Raw genomic sequence first — 21,889 nt, forward strand, 5'->3', positions numbered from 1 at the left:
CGCCGGCCGCGGCCCCACGGCGCGCGCCGTGCATTTCCGTGGAAGATCAGCGAAGGCAGTACACGGCGGCGCCGTCCCACGGCGGCTGCCGTCCCTGGCGTTTTCGGTAGTTACGTTTTTGCCGTTTAAAAGCCCATTTTTAGGGTTTTCACCCTATTCTCGACCCCAACAGCCTCTAAGGCGATTTCCACACTTTTTCCTTGGTTTTTAGAGATTCAAAACATCAACAATAGCTCTTGGATTCATTGGATCACCGTTTATGTCAATTTACATTCCATCGGATTAGTTTACTTGGATCGTACGTTTTGTAAGAACTCATTTGATTCTCTTTAGTTTATTTGAATCATTTGGTTTGTCTCAGTATTTGTTTATGCTTTTGATGATTGATAGATCTTAGATTATTTTCCATAACGTGGATGATCGTTGATAATTTAAGTATTTGGTTGTTCGTTGTTGATCGCTGCGAATGCTCTTTGATTGTTTGTTAAGAAATCCTTCTAGATAATAATTAAAGTTCGTTTTGATTTTGAATTTGATGTTTGATCTTATCTTCATGCCTGGGTAGTGATTATTCGTTGTTTACGGGTTTATGTTCGTTCGGTTTAGCGTACTAGATTATAACCCTAGTTCGATAGGTTTAATGTTTAATGTTTAATTTCTACGTTTTTAGTTACTACATATCTACTGCATAGTTAATGTTTATTGCTTTCTTCCGATTATGTCTTGGTGATTAGAGAGCGAGATAGTGCCAGACCCAACTACCCGATTAGAGTGTTTAGGTTTTCATTCAGTTTCTTGTGAGTAACACAATTAGAGCCCTGCTAAGCCTTCCGTGTGAGACGACTTGAGTCACCTTACTGCCCTAGAACGACCTCGTAAAAATTCGAGTCCATCCGCTAGGTGTTTTGGATGAGTCAAATTTTGGAGCCGTTGCCGGGGAAGGCTTTAGGCATTTGATTGTGTTGCATTTGTTTTCAGTGTTTATTTTGTTTCTTTCTTTAAACTCGGTTATTTTCTCCCTCCGGTGCGTTTGATTTGTTTGTTCGTGTTGTGTATGCAAGGACACAGAAGCTTGAAGAGAAAGCTTGCACCTTACTACGACAACATACATCGACCTCGTGAGGTTCTTGCAAGCCTGGAGGAGGAGTTCGAGTCCAGTTCGAGGAACCTTGTGGAATCACAGTTTCGAGAGGAAGACTGTGAAGAGAGAATCGCTTCCAACCCCATTCTGGAATCCGTTGAGGATACACTTTCAGTGCATTCTGAAGGAGAGGAAGAAGTTCGTCCCAACCCTGACCACGAAGCCATGGCGGAGCAGAATATACAATACATGGGCGACTTTTCCAGGCCAGTTATTGGGAACACTAGCACTTCGGCGATAGTGCTTCCCACGGCAGTCCGAAATTATAATCTGAAGCCCAACGATTCAAACCTGCTTCCGCTCTTTCATGGGTTGCCAAGTGAGGATGCCTTGCAGTTCATCCATGACTTCTGCACTCAAGTGCAGACTTTCCCACTGCTGGAACTCACCGATGATCAGTTGAGACTCAAGTGCTTACCTTATGCACTCAAGGACCGGGCTAGGACGTGGTTACTGTCCCTGCCGCCAAACTCCATCACCACATGGGGAGAGGCATGCGAGAAGTTCATGCTCAAGTACTACCCTAATCACAAGACACGGGAGATTAGGACCCAAATAATGAACTTCATACAAGGAGCTGACGAGCCTCTCCACGAGGCTTGGGAGAGATTCCAAGAGCTCCTCCGCCAGTGCCCACAGCACCAGTTAGCACCCGTCATGTTGATGCAATTCTTCTATGACGGATCAGACGGCACAGTTTATGGTGGACAGTACAGCAGGGGGCAACATTGCCCGGAAGACAGCTAATGAGCTCAAGGAGATTTTCAACACACTCGCCGCGAGTTCTCAACAAAAATCAGTCAGAGGAAGGAGGGTTGAAGCCAATGCACTAGCCCCCAACAATGAGCTTCAGAAGCAGGTAGCAGACTTGATGAGGCAAGTTCAGCACCTAAGAATGAACCAGGTGGAGACTCCACCCGTTCAAGCACCACCAGCAGAAGGTTGCGGCATATGTGGCGATTTTGGCCATGGAACCAACGAGTGCCATCGAATGGGGGAATTCACACCTGAAGGGGAGGCAGAAGTCTATGCTGCTCAGGGCTACCCGGGGAGGCCTCAATTTGAACAGAGGCCCATGTTCAATCAAGGGCAACAAAGCTCTAACTCGGGTTGGAGAACTCAGCAAAATTCTAGATGGAGGAATCAAGCTCCTGGCCAAGGGTCAGGATCAAACCAAGGCAATCAGTTCCGCCGACCTCCTCAGCAATTTGGGTATCAGAACCAGCAGCAGTTCTACCCACCTCAACAGCAGTTCCCCTTTCTTCAGCAGCAGGCTTACCCTCAGGCATATCAGCAACAACAACCCCAGTAGTATCAACAGTTCCCAATGCAACAAGGGAATTTTCAGCAGCAGCATCAATACCCGAATGCCCCCCAACAGTTTCAAAAGCAAGCTCAACCGCAAAAGCCGTCTCTCGAGGACACTATGCAATCCTTTATGGAGATGACCAAACAGAGCATGGAGTTGCAGTCTGCCACAATCAAGCGTCTTGAGACAACCGTGGGGCAGCTCTCTGGGACCTTGAACCAGATGCAACAACAGCAACAACCGGGGAAATTACATGGTCAAGGATTGCAGCCTCACCAAGCTCAAGCAGTGACTGTCTTACGCAGTGGGAAGGTGGTGAACAATCAAGTAGAAGCCCCTGTGGAAGAACCACCCAAGGAAGCCCGCATGGAGGAGCAGGCAAAGGAGCCACTGCAGTAAAGAGAGGAGAAGACGGAGAAGGAGTCCGAAGTGAAACTCCACAAAGCTGCTAGGCCATATAAGCCACCGGTCCCTTACCCAGGCCGGTTGAAGAATGAAAAGCTGGACCACCAATTCACTGATTTCTACAACATGTTGGCAAAGGTGAATGTGAACTTACCTTTGCTAGATGTGATCAGGAATGTCCCAGCTTACTTGAAGTTTTTCAAAGAGTTGGCCTCCAAGAAGAGGAGGTTCGAGGACAACGAGAAGATTTTGGTGTCGGAGGTTGCAAACTCCATAATGCAACAGCCCTTACCGACCAAGCAACGAGACCCAGGTAGTTTTGTGATTAATATTGCTTTGGGAAATGGTAAGGAGGCCTCGGGAATGTTAGATTTGGGGGCTGGAATCAATTTAATGCCTTACTCTATTTTCAAGCAATTAGAGTTAGGAAACTTGAAACCCACTCGTATGTGTTTGCAATTAGCCGATAGGTCGGTGAGGTATCCTCATGGGGTAGTTGAGGATATTCTTGTTAGAGTGGGTGGTTTGATTGTACCTGTTGATTTTGTTGTCTTGGAGATAGGAGAGGTACATGAAAATGGCAAAGAACATACTCTATTGCTATGAAGACCATTCATGGCAACTACTAACACATTGATAGATGTTAAAAATGGCACCATTAAAATGACTGTGTTAGGAGAGTCAGTGTCTTTCTCTGTGCATCATAATCGAGCCATGCCATCATCTTCACTCACTAATGAATGTTCTTATATTGATGCTATTGATGGCTTGGCCGAGATGTTCTTTGTGCAGGAGCAAGAAGTTGTTGAGGTTTTTGCAGGGTCCGCGGACATGGAGGAGTTTGCCCATGAAGCCGAAGAAAGAGAGCGGGCCCGCAAGGCTAAGCTCCCCATCGATGAGGCCGTGGTAATTGACTATGCCACGAAGAGTAAGCTGACGTTGGAACTCAAGGAGCTCCCCAAGAACCTCAAGTATGTATACTTGGAAGGAGAGGCGGAAAAGCCCGTGATCATATCTGCCGAGCTCACGCACGAGCAAGAGTTGGCGTTGATGGAGGTATTTCGGAAGAACAAGGCAGTTTTCGGATGGGGTCTTGCCGATATTAAAGGCATTATCCCCGCCACTTGCATGCACAGGATCCACCTTGAGGAAGGAGCGAGGCCCAAGAGAGATGGCCAAAGGAGATTGAACCCTGTCCTCATGGAGGTGGTACGCAAAGAAATCCTCAAGCTATTGGCGGAGGGGATCATCTACCCAATCGCCGATAGTGAGTGGGTCAGTTCGGTGCATGTGGTGCCGAAGAAAGAAGGGATCACAGTCATCCTAAATGACGATCAAGAGTTGGTGCCAACCCGCCCCGTGACGGGGTGGCGCATGTGCATCGACTACAGGAAATTGAATGCTGCTACCAAAAAGGACCATTTTCCCCTCCCTTTTATTGATCAAATGCTCGATCATTTAGCTGGTCATAACTTCTATTGTTTTCTTGATGGTCTTTCAGGGTACTACCAAATAGCCATTGCACTAGAGGACCAAGACAAGACAACATTCACCACTCCTTTCGGCACCTTTGCGTGGAAAAGGATGCCGTTCGGATTGTGCAATGCACCGGGGACTTTCCAACGGTGCATGATGTCGATCTTCGCGGAAATGATAGGTGATTTTGTTGAAATTTTTATGGATGATTTTTCCGTGTTTGGTTGCTCTTTTAGTGATTGCTTGTCGAAAATTGATGTGGTGTTGCAAAGGTGCATAACTAGTGGGTTGACCTTAAGTTGGGAGAAGAGTCACTTCATGGTGACTAGTGGCATTGTTCTTGGCCACGTCGTGTCTAAAAATGGTATAGAGGTCGATAAAGCCAAGGTGGAGGTCATCCAAAAGTTGCCTCCACCTATTGATGTGAAAGGGATTAGAAGTTTCCTAGGTCATGCCGGGTTTTACCTGCGTTTCATTAAGGACTTTTCTAAGATTAGCCAACCTTTATGCCGTTTACTTGCCCAAGATGTGCCTTTTGAATTCAATGATTCTTGCATGCATGCTTTTGAGTTGTTAAAGCTTAAGTTGAGCACGGCTCCAATTGTGGTTGCACCCGATTGGTCAATGCCGTTTGAAATCATGTGTGATGCTTCTAATTCCGCCGTGGGTGCGGTGCTTGGTCAACGTGTGGACAAAATGTTGCGTGTGATTTACTATGCTAGTTTGACACTGAATAATGCACAAGTAAATTACACTACTACAGAAAAAGAGTTGCTCGCTGTGGTGTTTGCTTTAGATAAATTTCGTGCATATATCATCGGGTCTAAAGTAATTGTACATAGTGATCATGCTGCTCTTAGGTATTTGTTGACCAAGTCGCAAGCCAAACCACGTCTTATTCGTTGGATTTTGTTGTTGCAAGAATTTGATGTTGAGATTAAGGATAGGAAGGGGAGTGAAAACTCTGTGGCCGATCACTTGTCTAGACTTGAACATAATAAGGTTGAGTCAAACGATGTTGCTATTCATGAGTCTTTCCCATTTGAGCATGCATACGCATTGACTTCGGTCCCGTGGTTTGCAGACATTGTTAATTATCTTACTTGCGGAGAATTCCGACCTAACCTCACTTCCCAAGAGAGGAAGCGTTTTCTATCTCTTTGCAGGCAATACTATTGGGAAGATCCCTACTTATTCAAGTTGAGAAAGGACGAAGTGATACGAAGGTGTGTGCCCAACAAGGAGCAACAACGCGTCTTACAGTGGTGTCATGATGCTCATTGTGAAGGCCATTTTGGCGGTCAAAAGACGGCCCACAAGGTGCTCCAGTCCGGTTTGTATTGGCCAACTCTCTTTAAGGATGCTCATTCGTTCTATTTAGCTTGTGATCGTTGTCAACGAGTGGAAAACATTGACCGAAGGAATGAGATGCATTTCTTACGGCTTTGAGTACATTTTATTGGCGGTTGATTATGTGTCCAAGTGGGTTGAGGCAATCCCCACAAGGACTTGTGATGCTAATGTTGTCCTCAAGTTTGTGCAGGAGAACATTTTGTGCCGTTTTGGGTTCCCCCGTGCTATCATTAGTGATGGGGGAAAACACTTCTGCAACAAATTATTTGAGAAGCTCATGCGAAAAAATGGCATCACCCATAAGGTTGCAACCCCTTATCATCCGCAGACCTCGGGGCAAGGCGAAACCAGCAACCGGCAAATAAAGGGCATACTTGAAAAGACCGTGCAACCATCGCGCAAGGATTGGTCCATCAAGCTCTCGGATGCCCTATGGGCATATCGGACCGCCTTCAAAGAAGTTCTTGGGATGAGCCCCTACCGCCTTGTGTATGGAAAAGCTTGCCATTTGCCGGTCGAGATTGAGCATCGCGCTTATTGGGCTATCAAGGCTTACAAATGGAAGAGCTTGATGAGTTGCGCAATGAAGCATATGAGAATGCGCGCATCTACAAAGATAAAGTGAAGAAAATGCATGATCGTCGCGTTGTGCAAAAGGACTTCCACCCAGGCATGAAAGTACTGTTGTTCAATTCACGGTTGAAACTCTTTCCGGGAAAACTCAAGTCCCGCTGGATTGGTCCTTTCATCATCAAAGAAGTACTCAACCATGGAGTCATGGTGTTGACCAAGGAAGGCACCGATGAGCAGTTTACAGTCAATGGGCATAGGGTGAAGCCCTACCTGGAGCATGAAGTTGTTGCCGTTGTAGTGGAGTCTCAAGCTCTCCACGACCCGACGTGCTAAGAAGCTTTTCAGTGTCGAGCTCTCGACCTTAACTAGAGCGCTTCGTGGGAGGCAACCCACTGTTCTTTCTTTTTTCTTTTCTCTTTCGTTTGTGTGGAGTGAGTTCTTGAGGTGTTTTATCCTGTTTTTGCTGGTTTTAATTGGGTTTTCACTAGTGTTTTATTGTGGTGATGCAGGACGTAGGCTTATCGGACTCTCCCCGAGCTCGAAGGAGGTGAGAAGGGGCTGCTGGACGTCCAGGCACACCCGCCGCCGCCCCACGGCGACGGCCGTACGTTTTCCTCCTACAAAATCCACCAAAAAGCCGAAGGGGGGGACGGCGGCCGCCACACAGCCGCTGCCGCAGCTGCACCCACCGCCGCAGCACCTCCCAGCACCACCAGCTCCAGCCATCCACAGTCGCCGCTGTCTGCACCGCCGCCACCATCTGCACCGCCGCCGCCGTCTGCACAGCCGCCGCCGTCCGCAGCCGCCACTATCCACCTCCTGCTATGGCCAATCTTAACACCTACAAGCGCCGACGATGTCTTCTAGTCACCGACGAAGAGGATGAGGCTCCACCTAGCCCTCAGGCCTCCCCTAGCCGCCCCTCTCGTCCTCCCACTCCACCGAAGGATATCCGCCACATCTACAACGCTACTTTCGCTATCTACGAAGATTGGGAAGGCACTCAGTGGAAGACCCTAAAAGGGAAGCAAGTCACTCAACCCCACTGCTTAGATTGGCCATTGCTCAAAAAGCTACACCTGGACAAAGCCATTGAGAAGCATCTGCAGAATTTGGGACTCTACAAGTATACACAAACCACACCGCCGGGGTTGCTTCCGTTGCATTTGGAGTTCTTATGCACCCTCAACTTCACCGCTGACAAGTCCCAGCTCCATTGCCGCATGCTTAATAGGCCGTGCGTGATTGATTACAGGGTGATGCACGAAGTCTTCGGCTTTCATCCGAAGCCATTAAAGGGCTTCCCGGAGAATTGGGTGGCCGCCAATGCTTGGAAAGAGTTAATGGGTTTGCCCACTTGGACCGGCCAGGGTGCCCCGAGTAACCAGCTCCGGGACGTCGACATGGGCATTCTACACAAATTCCTGTCTTTCTGTGTTGTGGGCAAGGAACAGGCAAACAAAGTTAATGCGTCGGAGGTATACATGCTATGGTGTGCCAAGCGTAAGAAGAAGATTGATGCCACCACCATTATTTGGAACCAGCTGCACACCATGGCTCGACACGGAGGATTCAAGCCCTCCCTGAGCCCCATTTCGACCGCCCTCGCCATCCACTTCCGTCTCTTCACGCCGACTGAGGTCCCTGAACACCTGCGCCCCGTTATGACAAGGCCCATCGATCGCTCAGAGCTCAAGATGTTTGTGGCCTCTGATTTCACAATCATTCCTCAGGCCCAACGCCCCAATGTTCGTGCCATCTTGCAGCAGCTCAACCGGGGCGAAGGTACTTCATCCTCGGCGCGCCATATCTTAGATGATGACGATGAGGACGATGATGACGCGGAGGAGGAGCCTGCGCCACTACCGGCTTTCACTTATGATCTTGATGCCAGCTCCTCCGCTGCCTTTCAGCATTTCCAGGCTCACTTCGATGCGTCCTTTGGCTAGTTTCGCCAGGAGGTCTACTCTCGTTTTGATACGATGCAGGACTCGGTGGGTGGCCTCTATGACAGGATCGATGATATTTATGGTCATCTGGACCATCTTGGTGGCCAAGTGACGCCCATGCAGCAACAGTTGGGCGACGTCTACGGCCGTGTCAATACCATAGGCGGGGAGGTCACGCGTTTGCGTGAACAAGTGTCGGCGTATGATGCTTGGTTTGCCCAATACAACCAGGGCCTCACCGACACTAACTACTACATTGCCGACCTCGAGAGGCAGTGGGCTGCTTTCTCCCTGCAGAACCAGGACCAGTTTCGGCATCCCCCGGGCCCCCCTCGGGGCCCCTACTGAGCTTCCCTTTACCCACCTTTGCACATATTCTTTTCTTTCCCGTTTCATGCTGTTTTCTCTTATGGGTTTTGTGGTTGCTCGTTTTACAGGTTCTTGGTCGCCGCTCTCCCTACCGCCGTCGCCGTGTTTGGCTGCACTCCTATTCAGGGACGTTCTCTAACTTTCTATTTATTGTGCCCTGAGGACAGTGCAAGTTTTTCTCTGTGGGGGAGGGGCGTTATTCGTTTGTGGGGGTGTTGTGGTTTTGTCTTTGGTCGTACTGTTGATTGTGTTGCATGCGGAGTTTATGATTCTTTATCACTACGTTGCATGCTTGGTTGTGGTACCCCGCTTGCTTGTTTTGGGGCGAATGGTCCCCTCGTCTTGTTTTCTTGCTTGTTTTTAAGTGCATCGCATGTTGATAGTGGTTCACTAGCGATTCTGGGTTGTGATTCGTGTTGTTTGTTGTCCTTGTCTTTTATGATTGATTTGTTCCCAATGTGGTGTAATTAGTTTAAGGTTTAGATGCAACACCCTGATGAGCAACTCTTGACGTGATTTGTTCGATAGATGCTAGGGGGAGTGTTTTCAGTGCAATATCCTAATATCTTTCTATGAGTTGAAATGTTTGGTTGGTTGTTGAGTTTTTGATAGCTCTGGGTCTCTGCTCCTCTAATGGCATCATTATGAGCATGGGAAACCACGCGAGAATCTTTTGGATCACCTCCAAAAGTGTCAATCTCGTGAATTACGGCCCATCTATTAAGAGCAAAAATAACTTGACCCAAAAAAAAGAGAAGTGAAATGTGAAAAAAATGAAAGAATGTGAAAAAGGAACGAGAGATGATTATAAAGGAAATTGCATTAGGAAATTCACCCTTAGCGGAGAATTGGGTCTGATCGGATTGAGTTGTATCACCTTGTTGTTGCATTTTTAAACCTTAACTTTGAACACCTGATTGGGGACATTGATATCTTGAAGGACTTGGATTGGTTAGTGTTTTGCTTGGTGAGAAGAATCGCTTGTGGATTTTCTGTCGATGTTGTGATTGATGCTTGAGGACAAGCAAGGATTTAAGTGTGGGGGGGGGGGGGGGTTGTTTACCTTATTTTTGGGTGGTATTTGCGTGTTCTTCTGCTGTGCATTCGAGCATGTTCCGTATCTTTTTGCTATATTTTTCACGTGCTCGACGACTATTTGGGTATGCTACTGTCGTGTGCAGGAATTGGGAGTTTGTCGCAGCCCGATTCCCGACACTAGTGATAGTGGGGTACGAGTATCAATACGACTATTTTTAAAAGAATAAAAGATAAGAAGAATAGGTCGAACATCAAGCGAAAGCTCGCATCAGAGCATGCTAAGGAAAATCATCATAAATTAACCCAAGGGTAAAATCGTCAATGTCATCATAACTTCGTAAATATCAGGAATTTCAAGATCAAAAACAAAACGGGTATCGCTCATTTTTCGTAAGGAATCATAATATGCAGAGTATCGCAGCAAAAGGCGAATCGATTATATGTATGAAGACATATAACCGTGAGTACATTGCTTAATTTCAAAAGAAAATCAAAGTATATCACTCCTCAAGACTTGATCGTCAAAAAGGAAATACGATAAAGTAAATACATCCTCCAACAACTCCCCACCAGCACCAGACCAATCTCGCTCCTCGCTTAGTCTGCACATTTAGAAATACATGCAGGGCGTGAGTACATAATACTCAGTGGGCAAACGCCGAAAATCAAGAAAGGTGCTCTTAGAGCTATAGGTTTGAAACTTGCCACATCTCAGCAATACACAGGAATAAATTTAGCGTAAATGAACCTGTGTAAGCAGTTTTAATAAACATCATAAAGAAATGAATGAATGACAGCTGTCAAAGATTTCAACATGCATGTACCACATCTACAACTCATCATCATCAAAGGTACTGAGAAGTAGGCCTCCTTCTCGAGCACCGTGACCGGCCGACCCGAAGACGGCTCACGGTCACCTCTGTGTACACAACCCTGCTTGTGGCAGGATCCGAATTCGTCTCATCTCATCAGTAGAGGGTAACATACAAGCTCAACATCAAAAATTGGCAAGTCAAACAGTTCTCAAATATCATTTATCTCAAGACATTTGACAAATTCATAACATCATCAAATCATTTTAGATAGCTCGAATGATATATGTATCTCAAAATATTGCCCACCTGAAGTCCTTCGCTAGTTTCAGAATGAAAACAGGCGACTTACTTCTTCGTCTCGCTCGGTCTTCATAATTCATCATCATCGTCAACGAAGGTTCATGTGATAAAACAAACCTTAGTTAGAACTCATTACTAAAATCCAATCTCGTCTCAACGATAACTTCTCACTCAACGTCTATTTACCCAATAAAACTCAATCCCTAGGTATACTCAACTTCTAAGGATTCACACATCCTACTCTCGACTTAACTCTCAACTCGGATTATACTCATAGCATTCAAGCACATAAACAAGCATGAACACATAAGCATATAAAATTCACACATAGATAAGTCAAAAACAACCTTCACACTGCACTGACTCGACTTCAAAAATTAACCTGTTCTGACTCCGACATCTCCTGGACTCTAGACTCATACCAAAAGAAAGGTCTTCGAGTCTAGTTTCATATACAAAAAAGTAGAGTCAAAAAATCCAAGTGGTTTTGGAGATATGACTGTTTTACTACAGTCTACCATATTCGGCAGTTTTGAGCAATCGAAAACTTGTATTTTTGCAAAATAGTAAATATTGTCAAACTAGGCTCAACTTTGGTGGATATCTATCTAACACAATAAGGTTAATACCATAAAAATTTGGAAAGCTAGATCACACAGGAAGCTACTGAAAAGAATGACTCTTTCCCCTGTTCTTTGAAATTGTCGGTAGAAATGTGCAGTTTAGGTTTTGTATTTTATAAAAATAGTACACGAAGTCCAAATGACTTGAACATTTACAGGGGTGCTCAAGACTCATATAGGAACTTTCTATAAAATTTTCAAAGCTTTTTGAGATCGACAAACCGTCGATCACAGTAGGTCAGTAGGCCGACGAAAATCACCAAAATCTCATCTCAAACTCTTAAATGCTCAACTCAACATTCCTTCAAAAAAAACCAATCAAAGCTCATTTTAAACCTATATAACACTCAACAACATTCAAACACATTATAAAACGCATCATACCCAAATTAACTCTCCTCTTTTACATCTTAACTCAAATCTCAAGGGAAACGTCAATTCTCTTTTCATTCTCATGCTCAAAATTACCCAAACACTCATTAATGACCTCATACATCATATAACTCATTTTACACATATAAATCCCCTTTTTATCATGTAAACTAAACTCTAATGATAACTCATGTATCAACGCAAACTCTTAACAAAAGCATGACAAACGTTCACATAATGATCATAAATCAATTAGACCTCATTTTATCATTCATTGCCTTCTCAAAATATGAAAACTCAAAAACTCATTCAAACTAAACTAAGTCCAAATTTTACTTAGCTTACAATAGACTTGATCAAACATACTAAAACACTAATATCATACTCAATTTCATATATCTTAAACCAAATCACTTAATAGACACATAGACAAGAAAGTCCTAATTTTTATTAAACTAAACTCTTTGAAATTTTATAAACACACATGGATCTTTAATCTCATCATATATCTATCAATTTTAATCATTTAAACTCACATATACTCCATCAATTTACAAATTAGAGCATAGATACACATATCCCTAATTTTAGTAAACCAACTCATATCAAAATCATCAATTGACATCATCAATTCATCATTTAAACCATCAACTCAAAAGTTCCCAATTTTGGGTAAACTAAACTACATCAAACTTTCACATCTCTAAGCACATACTTCACAACACCCATCAATCATCAACAAACATCATATAAAACTCATTTTTCACCCCAAATCAAGAAAAGAAAAAGAAATTTTTTTGAAGGGTATGAGACCCATATTTTCGAAAATTTAGAAAAAAAAATGAAGGGGTTGATTTTCTTGCTTCAAACTCTCAAGAATACTCACATACACTCTCATACAAGTCTAATCTATGAATATGGAGATCACTTACCCAAGTTTACACCAAATATTAAACTTTCTCTCTCTAGTCTTGAAGTCAATCTTCAAGGATCTCCTTGGATTCAAGTTGATAGGAGGTGTTTAGGTAAGATTTTGATGGTGATTTATGTGTTTGGTATATTTTTGTGAAGCTTCGGAGGTCTCATCTATGGTTAACAATGGTGGAAAGCGAGAGGTGAGGAAGATGAGTGTTGGGCGAAAATCATGAGTGAGGGAGAGAGAGGTGGTCGAATGTGGTGAGTGAGGGAGAGAGAATTTGCTTTACAAGATATGAATTGATCTTGTGATCTTAAAGAAAGATTTGTAAATCTTATGGAATATATGCAATTAATGCATTGATCTCTCTCACTCTAATCTCTACACTTCTCTCTCTAATCTCTACACTTTCAATCTCTACTGTCTCAATAAACACACTCTCAATCTCTACTCTCTCAATCTCCACACTTGGCAATTTGTGGCATTTAATCATATGGTAGAGAAATTAAAATAAAGTGTGAGAAGGGTGATTAAATAGAAATCACAATAACTATGAAAATGTTACTCATTAATAAGGTACCATAGTATAATTATTCATGTGACCAAAATAAAATAATTATAGCACTAATATTAGTGCACTCACTCAATTATAATATTCCTCTTCGTAGGAAAAATAATTAAAAAAAAAAATCCTGCTTGGAAAAATTTCCATAAACCGGCATCATTCGATTTCTCGGTAAAAATAAACTGCACTTGCTTTGGAAACTTAATCAAAATTCCAAGTGCTAAAGTCTCAAATATAAATCATAATAAATTGGTCACAATGACACACATCACAAAAATCACATAATCAATCAGTCACGTAAATTCACATAACGTCACATCAAAGCAGTCGGCAAACACAAACAGACTAAACGTCTCTCTGACCGACTCTTTTCATCAAGGTTCCCACTCTTTCTTCCTCGACTCTATATCAAACTCATTATTCCTATTTTCTTAATAGGACAGTCAATCTTTGTTAAGTCGGTATCTGGTAATTCTACTCCCGGTAGTCGGAAATAAAATAAAATCTCAACTCAATTCAATCAGCATCTCTATCTCAACTCATTTATCAAATCTCATCACTCTAATTCCATCATCGGTTTATTCACTCGTATTTCTATTTAAAAGACAAACTGTCTTATCTACTCATAAAAAAAAAGTAGTCTCGTATTTCGACATCTCAGTACTCTCAATAGTGTTAAGACACTATCTCACAACATGAGGAAAAGTACGGGGTGTTACATCCTACCCCCCTTAAAAAAAAATTCATCCCGAAATTTGAGTTATTCACCTTCGGGAAAAAAAAACTCTGGGTACTTCTCTTTCATCTTCTCTTCAACTTCCCATGTTGATTCTTTTTGACTGTGATATCTCCATTGGATTTTCACCAAATGAATCGACTTGTCCCTCAATTGTTGGATCTTCCAGTCCAGCATAACATCAGGTCTCTCTTTATAGCTCAAATCTGGTTCTAGGGACACTTCTTCTTGATGGATGACGTGGTTTGGATCAAACACGTACTTTCTCAATTTGAGAAACATGGAAAACGTCATGGACGTTCGCGAAGCTCGGAGGCAACGCTAGTTTATAGGCTACATGGCCTACTTACTCTAATACATCATAAGGTCCTATATATCTCGGTTTGAGTTCTTGTTAACTTGAAACAACATGCTCCCCGAGATAGGGAGAAACTCACACAAACATCATTTCTAACGTCAAAAGAATCTATCAGTGATTACTCAACTGTTTGATTTTCTTCTCTCGATTTTGCTAATCGATGCCACATTTCATGGCTATGTGGTCCCACTTCTATTGTGGAAGTCTCTAATAGGTGTAATTTGTATAAGGTTGCCAAAGTGGCGCCTTCACGTGTTAACACGTCAAACATCTTTCTACGAAAGATGCTATCTCTCGCTTCTTATTCTCCTATCAAAGCGTCGTTTCAGTCTTGGCACATTTTTATACTTTCCGCCTGTGCGGTGCAAGGGGTATCATGAGCTTCGCTCGTGATTTCATTCTTCAACTCTTCTTTATCAGGCACACACAGTCTCTTTCTTAAAACTAAAATGGCATTATCTGCCGCCTCTTAATAATTCTCCCTTTTCTCGGTTCGAATCTTCATTCGCAACCTTTCCATCTTCTCATCCTCTCTTTGAGATGTGACTATTCTCATTCGTAAGTCAGGTGTAACGTTCAGTGCATAAATTATTATTTCTGTCGTTTGTGGTGGTATTACTACCTCCAAATTCATCTTCTCGAATTCCTTGATCAGGTTTTCGTCTCGAGTAAGGAGAAATCCTAACTCTCCCTGATTCTCTCTGCTTAACGCGTCAGTTACAACGTTAGCCTTTCCAGGGTAATAATTTATTCCACAATCGTGGTCCTTCACCAACTCTAGCCATCTTCTTTGTCGCATGTTCAGATCTTTTTGCTCAAAGAAATATTTGAGACTCTTATGATCGGTGTATATCTCACACCGTGCTCCATAGAGATGGTGTCTCCAGATCTTCAAAGCATGCACTACGGCTGCCAATTCTAAATCATGCGCTAGATAACTCGTCTCGTGTGGTCTCAGTTGTCGCGAAGCATACGCTATAACTCTTCCTTCTTGCATCAGTACACAACCTAGACCATTCTTCGATGCATCAGTGTACACTGCATACTCTTTGTCTGCTTTCGGAACAGCTAACACTGGGGCAATAGTAAGCCTCTTCTTCAGCTCTTGAAAACTTCGCTCACATTCGTCCGTCTGACGAACTTGACTTCTTTCTTTAGCAGGTGCGTCAATGGCTTAGCGATTTTCAAAAAGCCGTTAATAAAACGTCGATAGTATCCTGCTAATCCCAGAAAACTGCGAATCTCGTGCGGTGTGATTGGCGATCTCCACTCCTGTACCGCTTGAACTTTCGCTGGGTCTATTTCAATTTCTCTCGCAAAACACTATGGTCGAGAAAATTGACTTCTTCAAGCCGAAACTTGCATTTGCTAACTTCGCATAAAGCTTTTCAGCTCGTAATCTCTCTAACGCGATCCTCAAATGCTCTTTGTGTTCTCGTTTACTCTTCGAGTAAATCAGGATATCGTCTATGAGGACTAACACGAACTTGTCTAGGTATTCGCGAAAAACGCGGTTCATGTGATCCATGAACACTGTCGGGACATTCGTCAAACCGAAAGACATATCTTCCAAACATCATTGAGTTTATAGTAATGCCATAATGCATACGCGATGCCGTCTTCGGAAATATCTTCCGATCGTATCTTCAGCTGATGGTATCCCGTTCTCATGTCAAACTTTGAAAAGGTGCTCGCTCCTTGTAGTTGATCGAACAGATCATCGATCCGGGGTAACAGATATTTATTCTTTAACGTCACTTTGTTCATCTCTCGATAATCGATACACAGCCTCAAGCTTCCATCATTCTTTTTAACAAAAGAACTGGTGCTCCCCACGGGGAAACACTGGGTCGAATGAAACCCATATCTAGAAGTTCTTGGAGTTGCAGCTTCAACTCTTGCAACTCAGCAGGGGCCATTCTGTACGGCGCTTTCGACGTCGGTGCTGCGCCGGGCTCTAAATCAATAGTAAACTCGAGCTATCGATCTGGGGTAATCCCGGTAAAGTTTCAGGAAAAACGTCTTTGTACTCTCGTACAACTGGCATGTCATCAATATTTGCCTTGGATTCGTCTCTCTGGTTCAGATATACAACGTAAGCGGTTGTATCTTTTCTCCGCAAGAGCTTTCTTGCTTGCAGTACCGAGATGATCGGCGTCTTCTTCCATTTTCTCTCAATACCAATGAAGGAAGTAGATTCTTGGCCAGGTGGCTGAAAAGATATTCGTCTCTCCGTGCATTGTATCTTCGCACGATTCTCCTCTAACCAATCCATTCCCAAAATTTATCCAAGTGCCACATATGCATCAGTCTCAGATTTCTAATCTCGAGCTTAATCGATCTTAACTCGAATTCTAAGTTAGGGCACACGGATGAAACTGTAGTAATTCTGTCTATGGGTGTGGCTACTCTGTAGAGGTTGTGGAGCAGGCTCTACATTCGGTTTCGAACAAAAATACTATGGGCACGTCATTCAACTCGCCTATATCTGACAAATTTCCTCTATTCTTGTCCGGTGCTTTCTACTCAAGCGCGAATAGTCTCTGGTGGTGCGGTTGATTTGCCTGCGGGGCTGGTGGTCGCCTTCTTGACTGATGTGGTCGATAGGCTGGCTGTTGTCGCTGTGGTGGAGGTAGCGGTAGAGTTCCCTCCATTGCTTTGAGTTGTGGCCGAAACTGACTCGGTCGTCATCCGCTTCCACTTTGCCAACGATTCGGACACCAGTTCGAGTAGTGCCCGTTCCTTCCGCAGGTGTAACAGCTATTCTGTCTCATCTTGCATTCTCTCAGACGTAATTTATTGCTCTTCAACAAGTCGATAACCCTCGCGGTCCTTGAAAGTTTACTGCTTCTGGGGCAGTTGGGCCAACATAAGGCTGTTTGTCTCAGTTCTGATATCGCGGTGGCTCATTCTGACTCTGCCACGGCTTCTTGGGACCTTGACTTCGGTCGTCCATTTTCTCTTTCCTTCTTGCCCTCGTCCAGCAAAAGTTGTTTGCACGTTGAGGTGCTCCAACTCGTTTGGGGTGCTGAAGCTCAAATCACGTTCCCTGGCTGCATTGCCAGTTCTATATCAAATGCTCTATTTAATGCTTCAGTACACATAACCGCACTCTGACTCGTTAAATCGTCTCGTACCTCTTGTCTCAAACCTGATCGAAATAATTTTTGACATCTTCTCGTTCATCTCTTCTCGATATGTGGCATACCGAACCAAGTCGCGAAACTGACGTTCGTGTTGAGCTCCGGTTTTATTGCCTTATCTCATATCATCAACTCTATTTCTTTCTTCAATCGGTTTTTCTTTTTCGACAAAAGTCTAAGGGAATATATATATCAACCTTAGAACTAATTCTCATAACTCACAAATCATAAGACTCTTACTCAACATCATATTATTCTCTCAATTCTCATAACTCAACGTCAAAGACATATTTCATGTCTATCATCGCAACATCAGCTCAAAACTCTACTCAAGCATAGAAACTCTCCGGTCATCGTTATATAGACATATAAGAAAATTTTCTCTTTCGAGAACTCTTACTAATTGTGGGGCTTAACGAAAATAAAACATCCCCTAATATTACGACGATGCTACATCTATACTAGTCATCATCTCAGTCTGCTATCGTGAAAAACATTATCTGCTCTAACCCGTCATCTCGATCTCCTTGAATCTGCTATTGCCTATTCTGGCTTAGCATCACTTCCTCTCATCCTCGAAATGGTTAGATTTCGGCATACATGGCTAATATAAGAAAATCCATAATCGAAAAGTCGTGCTCGTCCCGTAATAATATATTTTACGTCTGCTCCCGTAAATCGGGTTTCTTCCAAACACTCTTCTTGTTATACCATCCTAGTTACCTAGACATTCCTAACTCTTGTCGGATGTGGTAGGGTAATAGGATGTAATGAATAAAAAAAAATGTCTGATCTTGAACAAGACGAGCTCAAGTAATGGAATGATTCCATAATAGCTAGTGCTATTTCAAGGATAATGAAGAAGTTACAATCAAGGTAAGATCAAAAGTTAGAACAGAAGCTAGAATAAAACTGAGATATGATATGATGGGAATAAATCAATGCTGGAAGTAGAAACAATCCACTAAGTGGAAAATGAATAAATTGTCCACTGTTAAAGCAAGGGGTAAAGATTTCCAACACAAACGGCTCAGGCTCAAACACAGTGGATCTGGAAAAAATTTCTCAATAGCAAATAGTTCATCTCCCGTTGGAGTTCAAATGGATGCAGAAAAATTTAAATACGACCAAGCGGGATAAGGACTCAATAAGTCTACTCTCATGACTACTCTAGCGATGATACGCGCGGTCCCGGTGAAAGTACCTCTATTACGAAGTACAATTGGTCAATAGTATCTATGCATCCCATGAGGTCTCCATTATACGTTCGTCCTATTAGGGTCGTGTCTATAAATTGCGATGAAATCTCTAACTCTCGTCGTATTATCTCAACGGTTGGTTTCTCTGCTCCTCTCCTTCATCTTCTTCTCGGTTTATGTTCCTTCGGTTCCCTCTTCTTCTCGGAGGTATACTATAAAGGAAAAAGAGTTATATAACTATCGACTTCTAAACTAACCGTTCGTCATTACAAAATATAAATCCTCGTTTTCTCACTTCACTTCTATATCTCATGTGCGATCTCAGAATTCTAAAAATTCTCGTCTACTCTATTTCTCGTCTATCATCGTTCGTAATTCTCATCAATCTCTATTTCTCATTTATCATCAAGCATCAACATCATCATCATTCTCAAAGCTCTGATAAAGATAGTGAAACTCACTAATCATCAACATCTTTGTATATATATATATAAGGAAAAATTGCCTCTCTCTCGAGGTCTTTTACAAAAGTAGGATCCTATATACAAAGGTCCTAACACTAAAATGATGCTTTAACTATACAAGCATCATAGGTACTATGTACCTATAGATATATACTATCTACACATACACACTATGCTATGCTTCTCTACCTATATATATATATATAACAACTATGCATCTATACAAATGTACGCGTCTACTAGATACACGTGATCGCTAGTCGTCGTCTCCTGAAATCCTGCTCGTCGCATCGTCAACTTCCATTTCCTCACTCGGCTCCATCTCCTCTCTCTCGTACTCGTCGATCAGTCGGTAGACGCTGTCGTCGCTCGGCTCATCCTCAACGTCAGTGTCCATCATTGGTCCAAAAATCGGCACCTCGGGAACAGGTACCCATGTCTCGACTCCGTCGGCTATAGTATGACGCTGCAATGGCTGAGTCCGTCCGTAGCCGACCGTCATCTCTGGAGTCTCCTCATTCGGGTCCTCCTCATCACTGTCAAGGTGTGCGGGTCGAGAACTTCCCTCCTAGGCGTCTCGGGACGGTGGGTATAAAATCGAGTGTATATACGTCTGAAAAGCTAAAGTGCCCAGCTCAGGCAACGGGGCAACCCTCGGATAAGGATCAAAGGGCACATACTGCATCTGAGGCTCAATAGAAACAATCGGCTGCGCCGACTCAACAGGTGGCAATGGCAAAGGTGCCGTCGCTAGTGTCAAATTCCAAGGCGGTAACTCGGCGCTGGGAAAAAAGAATAAGTGATAGAAACGTAAACGGGTCATGCTCTACCACTGGAGAGTACGCCTCGAAGACCATCGGCTCTGAAACATCAGGCTCAAAAGAAACTGGAATCGGATCAGCTGGAAGTAGAGGGGCAATCGAAAATGGCTCCTCGGGAAATGGGGGCACAACAACAAGCTCCCCTCCGTGGGCTGGTCCCTCCGACTCTCCATACGGCGGTGAAGGTGACTCGCCATAAGCAAAGTAGCGGTGGCTCAAAGTCGCGATGAAGCCACAAAAATCGGCGCTCACGAAACGCCCGAACTCAGTCCTCAAGATATGTTGCGGCACCAGCGAAGCCGCCTAGTATTGCCACTCGGGTGGCAGCTGTGGAATTAGGTGAGTGATGGCCTCAGCCTCGTCAATCCTGTGGATACTAGCCTCCAACCAACAACGGTGGTAATGCGCTAGAAATTCTCCAAGAGTATCGCCCTCTCTCGGTCCAGTAGTACTGAACCAACGGTGCATCGCCTCGCTATATCGTCTCTGTATCGCTGCCTCTTCTCGACTTCATCCTCGTTTGGTACGGTAGGGCATCGGCTATACTAGCCTCAACATCTCTCCTCGTATTCCACATCAATTGCCTCGTATCAGAATCCATCATCTCAAACAATTTCGTCATCAAAATAATACATAACTCATTAGTGAATCAAACTCAGCTCTCAACAGGAAAGCAACAAGAAACAACATCAACCTCTTACCTCATTAAGCCGGAGGAGATGGGGTGCTGGGGTTTCGGTTCGAACTGACTCTCAAACTAGCCTAAGAATTCAAATTAGACTAGTACTCATGTTTAATAGAGTAGAAGCAATCAAAGGTTCAACTCAGTCAAGCAATAGACTTAGAGCAGATGACCTGCTCTGATACCACCCTGTCGCAGCCCGATTCCCGACACTAGTGATAGTGGGGTACGAGTATCAATACGACTATTTTTAAAAGAATAAAAGATAAGAAGAATAGGTCGAACATCAAGCGGAAGCTCGCATCAGAGCATGCTAAGGAAAATCATCATAAATTAACCCAAGGGTAAAATCGTCAATGTCATCATAACTTCGTAAATATCAGGAATTTCAAGATCAAAAACAAAATGGGTATCGCTCATTTTTCGTAAGGAATCATAATATGCAGAGTATCGCAGCAAAAGGCGAATCGATTATATGTATGAAGACATATAACCGTGAGTACATTGCTTAATTTCAAAAGAAAATCAAAGTATATCACTCCTCAAGACTTGATCGTCAAAAAGGAAATACGATAAAGTAAATACATCCTCCAACAACTCCCCACCAGCACCAGACCAATCTCGCTCCTCGCTTAGTCTGCACATTTAGAAATACATGCAGGGCGTGAGTACATAATACTCAGTGGGCAAACGCCGAAAATCAAGAAAGGTGCTCTTAGAGCTATAGGTTTGAAACTTGCCACATCTCAGCAATACACAGGAATAAATTTAACGTAAATGAACCTGTGTAAGCAGTTTTAATAAACATCATAAAGAAATGAATGAATGACAGCTGTCAAAGATTTCAACATGCATGTACCACATCTACAACTCATCATCATCAAAGGTACTGAGAAGTAGGCCTCCTTCTCGAGCACCGTGACCGGCCGACCCGAAGACGGCTCACGGTCACCTCTGTGTACACAACCCTGCTTGTGGCAGGATCCGAATTCGTCTCATCTCATCAGTAGAGGGTAACATACAAGCTCAACATCAAAAATTGGCAAGTCAAACAGTTCTCAAATATCATTTATCTCAAGACATTTGACAAATTCATAACATCATCAAATCATTTTAGATAGCTCGAATGATATATGTATCTCAAAATATTGCCCACCTGAAGTCCTTCGCTAGTTTCAGAATGAAAACAGGCGACTTACTTCTTCGTCTCGCTCGGTCTTCATAATTCATCATCATCGTCAACGAAGGTTCATGTGATAAAACAAACCTTAGTTAGAACTCA

At 43.4% G+C, this 21,889-nt stretch overlaps 1 protein-coding gene across 1 annotated transcript; it reads left to right on the forward strand.

The window, feature by feature from the left end:
- The first annotated feature begins 2,981 nt into the window (after window positions 1-2,981).
- LOC131008138 (uncharacterized) lies at window positions 2,982-3,461 on the forward strand. Its single transcript, XM_057935032.1, has one exon. The coding sequence runs from the start codon at window positions 2,982-2,984 to the stop codon at window positions 3,459-3,461; it is 480 nt and encodes a 159-aa protein (XP_057791015.1).
- The last annotated feature ends 18,428 nt before the right edge of the window (window positions 3,462-21,889 follow it).

Source organism: Salvia miltiorrhiza, chromosome 2, assembly GCF_028751815.1.
Source record: "Salvia miltiorrhiza cultivar Shanhuang (shh) chromosome 2, IMPLAD_Smil_shh, whole genome shotgun sequence".
Taxonomy (NCBI): Eukaryota; Viridiplantae; Streptophyta; class Magnoliopsida; order Lamiales; family Lamiaceae; genus Salvia; species Salvia miltiorrhiza.